The 6,212-nt window shown below is 38.9% G+C and overlaps 1 protein-coding gene across 1 annotated transcript; it reads left to right on the plus strand.

Annotated features, from left to right (window-relative positions):
- The first annotated feature begins 5,382 nt into the window (after positions 1–5,382).
- LOC109211885 lies at positions 5,383–5,947 on the plus strand. Its single transcript, XM_019375482.1, has 2 exons — positions 5,383–5,416; positions 5,577–5,947. Exons 1-2 carry the CDS (start codon positions 5,383–5,385, stop codon positions 5,945–5,947), a joined length of 405 nt encoding a protein of 134 aa, XP_019231027.1.
- The last annotated feature ends 265 nt before the right edge of the window (positions 5,948–6,212 follow it).

The raw sequence follows: 6,212 nt of genomic DNA on the forward strand, positions 1-6,212 counted from the left end.
AAACAATAATGATTTTGAAAATTCAAATTCGAATTCAAAGCTTCAAAGCTTTTTAATGGCTGTCAATGGTGGAATTGCTGCTCTCTTTTCCTTTGCTTTACATTACTGAAATTAGGGATTGAGAGATAGAGAGAGAAGTAGAGAGAATTTCCAATTCTTTGCAACAACATCCAATTCAAACAAATAATGTTTTTTAAAAACCCAAATTCGAATTTAAAGCATTTTAATGATTGTCAATAGTGGAATGGGGTGCAAGATACATGGGCGAGGGGGGTGGAATGTGGAGAGAGAAACGTGGGGGAGTGGAAGATATGTTAGAGTAATTTTAGGATACTAATTATTATTATTAATTCCCTTAAAATATACCTAAATAATAATTGGGTATATAAAATGTAATTATAGTGTATAGGAATGTAAAAATCTCTAAAGAAAATTGCAGGCCATCTTGAAATGGGCCTTTAGCCCATTGACTTAAATAAAGCATTTATCAAGAAGAGTCTTAAGCCCTTTGTCTTTGGAAGAATTCCAGTGAATGGTTTTGGAGGAACTTCTTCCTCCTTTCACGTTGCTGTCGTTGCTAGCCCTCCCCCTTTTTCTTATTTATTTATTTTTTTATTAAAAATATAGAAAGTATCTTTTCATTTAAGAAGGAAACCTATTTCTCTTCTTCTTCTTTCCAAGATCGCCAGCAACTCTTGGAGCACAAAGCTCCAATATTTTTTTTTAAGATTAATTCCGGAAGGGTTTCTACCATTAAAGAAGAGAAGACATTTGCCTCTTCTCTCTTTAAATCTTTCTTTGTTTATGGCAGTGGCTCCAAAAATGTTTAAGCCTCTGCCCCCTCTTTTCCTTTTTTATGTGTTTATTTTGAGAAGGGAGAAGCCATAGCCTATATCCACCAGCGGCGACGGCGGTGCGACAAGGGGCTGGTCGAAAATAATTGTGACAAGAGAAATTGATTCCCCTTTGATAGATCTGGAGTAAAACCAAAAAAAAACTGATCCCCTTTTTTTTTTGGTTGGTTTCAGTTATTTAAAAAGATTGAGTACCAGATTTAATAAAAAATTACAAGCACTGATAATCTCAAAATCAGTGTTCAAACTTTATGCCACTGATTTAAAAAAATACTGAAAACAGTGTAAATAAAATTTGTGTGCATTCCAATTGCACATAGTAAAAACAGATAAGCATATTTGTTTTACAAAAAGGACAGAACAGATCTTTTATTTATCCGAATCAGAATATAATCTAAACGCATTAGATAGCGTGTTAATCGTAAAACGAGAACTTATTTGTTCTTCGTGAAGCGGAAACAAAAACGAATGGACCAATATTTCCTACCGTTCCAATATCTTTTTAACCTATCCATTTTTTTTTAAAAATAAGTAACTTTGTTGAAAGGCGTAATGTATATGAGTGAAACCAAACACCTAAAGAGCCGGGTCCCAAACACCTACAGAGCCGGGTCAAACTTGGCTCATCTTCATTTTGGTTACACTTTAGCAATGTTCGATGGAACTCGACTTGGTTCCTTTGTGTAAAACTGTAGTAGACTCACTTGTACTGAGCTCGGGGCTCACTCAGCGCAGGTATGCCCCAAACCTAAGCATTGCGGTCCAAAAGTTTCAAGAAAATATGTTAGTGAATCACTAAATTGGTAACATGCACTAAAGTGTATGACGAATGGATGAAATCCCTGCATGTTTTATCAGTATTTTTGATTTCGAGCTCAAAAGAATTAAAAAATTCCCTGAGCATTTTCTTTTAATAGGTCCCACACGATGCAAGAATTGTCGATGAGTTAACATAATGTTAAAAGAAAATAATATAGCTTTACGCGCACATGTAACTCGTTCTGAAAACACTCAACACTATGAAAAAGAACCTTATAATGGTAATAATAGACGAAGTTTCCAAATAAACTAAACAACACGTTGCAGTCAAAAACAATATAGAACTTTGTCTTAAATTTTGATTTTCAAAATGTTTGGTTCAACTCCATTGAGAAGGTATGGTAGTTGCAGTTTTGATTTATTTTGTTCATCTTATTTATTTACTTTTTAGCAATCAAACTGTTTCCATGAACTCAATTATCATATTATTAGAGGATACATTTATCTAATGGTACAACTAATTAGATGATTTAGTAAAATAATTCCTTGATGAGGGTTCAAATTTTTTCAACCTTTGTAATTTTCCTAAAATATTGTGGGAGTATTTTCATTTGATGCAAACTCGTCCATTATGATGGCAATCACATTATTAGCAGAGTTTGCATAAATGAGATGAAGTTAATTTTTATACTACCAAAATGAAATATTTGAAAACAAGTAGGTAGGTTGATCTTGATAATTTCAGATTAGTAAAACATATTAGACAAATTTAAACAAGAAAAATGTGGATATTGTCACATCATTTTTAGTATTACGTGGACATAATCCGTTTTTACCGTCATAAACATTTAAAGATAAAAATATTTTTCTGACCCAGCAGTCAGAGAAATGGATCCTACGAGGACTTTATATAGAACACTTCAATTTATTGTTAAAGTTAATTAAAAGTATATTCTTTAATATTGTGGGTTAAGAAGAATTTACTGCAGCCATTTTTTTTTCTCTCTCTTTTATTTTGTTTCTTAGTGATTATTGTGAAGCATAACAAACCATTTGCTTCTTCCGAAAACATAAATCCCTTCTTCCTTTATGAATGTCTTCTTTGACATCGATCCTGTAAAATCATTCGTACCGTCAAATACACAACTTTCCGTAGAATATACTATGTATCTTAGCTCACGATTGTCTCTCTTTCTCTCACTGGATTGACTTACATACTATTTGCAGGGTCAAAAATTATAAGATATATAATTGACATATGATCAGCGTAGTTCTAGTATTTCTTCTTGCTACTTTTATCCTTTCATATGCTTCTAACTCTACAAGTAACTTGAAAATGACAAAATAGCCTAATGATCATGAATAGGGTAAAATCGGTTCATATTAAATAATCGAATAATAGAGCGACACATGAAACCGGAGACGGACGAAAGATGAAGCAAGTAGAAATCAAGACCGGGACAACAATTTCGGTTGGTACCTGGCAAACCCCGAAGGGAACCTTGCTTATGAGGACAAACGAATACTTGCAACCTTATGACATTCAATGAAGAATATTCTTTAGTATTAAATACACAGTCCGTTACAAAGAATTTTGGCTATATAGCTTGTCGTTACACATTCATCAATGGCCCCCATAATTATCATTTAAGAGGGGCTTGATCCTAGGACCTTGTTTCCCTAGGTGTAGCTACAAATAGTGACTTCAGCAGCCATTGTAGAAAACGAAATTCTGACAAACTTGTGCTACACATTATTATAAGCTCAATCATACTTTATTTTCAGTCTATTGACAATCTTACCGCTGTCTCCGGAAGCCTTCTCCCGGAACCAAGTTGTTTCCTGTCTTATCTCGATTTCAACGTTATGTCTTATATTTTATTTAATTTATTTACCATTTTAGGATTAAATTAATTCGCTTGTCTGTAAACCAAGTTATAAATTTAACTGTACCGTTTTACGAGTAAACAGTTTGGCGCCCATCGTGGGGCTTATACAGTTGCGTAATTGAGTTGATCGTTGCACATATTACTAATCTGTTTGATTCTTTGTGTCTTAGCAAAAAATCGCAAAAGATGGCAGATAACGATATCAACATCGCTCACAACGTTGAGGCACGAGGAAATCCGTCTCAACACGAAGATTCAATCAGCGATACCCGCAACGAGGGGGACATAGCCATGCCAGTCCATAACGGACAATATCCACAACACGTACGTGAGGCGGCTCTTGATGATGCCGAAGACGAGTACGTTGCGAAAACGGTAAGAATCTTGAGAGAACAACAAAAGGCAATCATGGGCCATCTCTCACGGCAAGACCACGCCGTGACAGAATTGAGGCAAGCGTTGTCAGGTGCTTCCAACAATGCGAATAGAAGAGGTCTGGTTCCTCCTGGTGCTCTCGCAAATCAAACAGCGCAAAGGGTTGATAACAACACCCGAGGGGTGAGGTCGGCTTTGACAGGGCCGGGGGGAACGGCAGCGGATTTGGTAACAACAACGGTAATGATCCCTTTAAAATCGAGCTCATGCGGTTTATGAGGGAAATAAACACCCAAATGGACTAAATTCCAGCGCACTGCTAGTGCTGAAGGGACCGGACTCAAAGAAATACATCTAGTTGCCGTTCAAACCGAGTACGACACTAGAGTTAATCCCGAAGCAGTTCAAAATGCCAGACGTACCAAAATATGATGGGACCTCAAATCCTCGGTAGCACATCACAACCTACACGACGGCACTTAAAGGAAACGACTTAGCTCCGCACGAGATTGAGTCAGTCCTGCTGACGAAGTTCGGGGAAACCCTCACAAAGGGAGCCCTAACATGGTATTCACTTATACCCAGGCATTCAATAGATTCCTTTATGATGCTTGTTAGTTCTTTCATTAAGGCCCATGCCGGGGCCAGAAAGGTACAGGCCAAAAAGGCCGACATATTCAAAATTGCACAAGGAGAGTCTGGATTGCCGCAAGAGTTTGTGACCAGGTTTCAGACGGAAAGGCTGTTGCTACCGGTCGTGCCAGATAAATGGGAAGTTGAGGCATTTACTAAGGGGTTGAACCCCAAGAGCTCCGACGCTTTACGAAAACTAAAAGAAAGCCTACTCGAGTTATAGGAAACTACTTGGGTAGATGTCCACAACTGTTACGAATCAAAGATAAGAATAGAAGACGACCAGCTCGGTTTCCCGGCATCAACCAAGGGCCGGGATCGAGAAAAGAACAAGGATAAGTCGAAAGGCGATTTTGACGCAGATCGGCAATCTTCTAAGGGCCGACTTTTGCCCTACGAAATGGCTGAAGGACGCCATAGAGGTTTTTGGTTGGCGGACGGATTCGCTACCGATAGGAGAGCTGGCTTTGGCTGGAATAACAGATCATTGCAGGTAAAAGAGATATCAGGCTCCCGCGATTCCACCTACCCCAAACTGTCCGAATATAATTTCAATGTCAGCGTGGTGGAGCTGGTACCAATGATGAGCAACATTAAGGAAGCACGGTTCATAAGGCTGTTGAGATCTGATCCCAGTCAGAGGGATACTAATTGGTTTGATTATCATGAGACTAATGACCACCGAACTGGGGACTGCCGACATCTGCCCGAAGAGGTGGCGACGCTGCTGAAAAATGGCCATCTCAGAGAATTCTTAACTAATCAGGCCAAAAATAACTACAGCCGTAACCGGGATAACTCATATCCCTCGAAGATAGGATAAGATCCTCCTCGACTAACGATCAACATGATTTTTGTGGGGAATGAGATTAATGGGGTATCCTTTTCGGCAGCAAAAAAGACAAGGTATCTATTACTCATAACAAGAGACTCTGGGAAGTTGTCAATGACGAAATCACCTTCACAGAGGAGGACGTCGATGGACTCCTACTACCGCACAACGATGACCTGATAATTTCTCTCGATGATTTAGATTTTAAAATTAATTGTGTTTTGGTGGACCCAGGAAGTTCCGCCAATATCATTCAATGTGCTGGAACAAGCCAAGCTAACTGGAAGCATCATTCCGGTCAAAAGCTCCTCGCTGGGTTCAACTTAGATAGTGTGAAAACTCGAGGGGAGATCCTACTGCCTACAAATGCCGAGGGAGTCATAAAGACTACCTTGTTTGAGGTAGTAAACGGTGACATGGGCTACAACATTATTTTCGGCAGACCATGGCTGCACGAAATGAAGGTTGTGCCATCAACTTACCATCAGCTCCTGAAATTCCTAACTCCGGAGGGAATCAAACAAATAATAGGAGATCAACCGGCGGCAAAGGAGATGAACGCGATCTCAGTTTCTAGCAGTAAAGAGAAGGAACATGCGGCATAGCAATTACAGGAACCGACGCCCGCTCCCAAATCAAATGAAGCCAACAAAGGAGAGGAGCCGTTGGAATCCTATCAGGTACCAAGGTAATTTCATGTACCGGAAGAGACGGATGCAACCAAATCCATGGCGGAAGAGCTCGAACAAGTCGCATTGTTTGAAAAGTTCTTAGAGAGGAAGTTCCACTTGGGGACAAGATTAAACCCCGAGCTCAGATCACGATTTGTAGAATTTCTTAAAATTAATGATGATTGTTTTGCATGGTCGC

Source organism: Nicotiana attenuata, unplaced genomic scaffold (genome assembly GCF_001879085.1).
Source record: "Nicotiana attenuata strain UT unplaced genomic scaffold, NIATTr2, whole genome shotgun sequence".
In the NCBI taxonomy this organism is placed as follows: Eukaryota; Viridiplantae; Streptophyta; class Magnoliopsida; order Solanales; family Solanaceae; genus Nicotiana; species Nicotiana attenuata.

Coding starts and splice junctions, on each gene's coding strand:
- LOC109211885 (XM_019375482.1), top strand. CDS start 5,383: ATGGGGTATCCTTTTCGGCAGCAAAAAAGACAAG. Junction 5,417..5,576: donor TCGGCAGCAAAAAAGACAAG/GTATCTATTACT, acceptor TGGTGGACCCAG/GAAGTTCCGCCAATATCATT.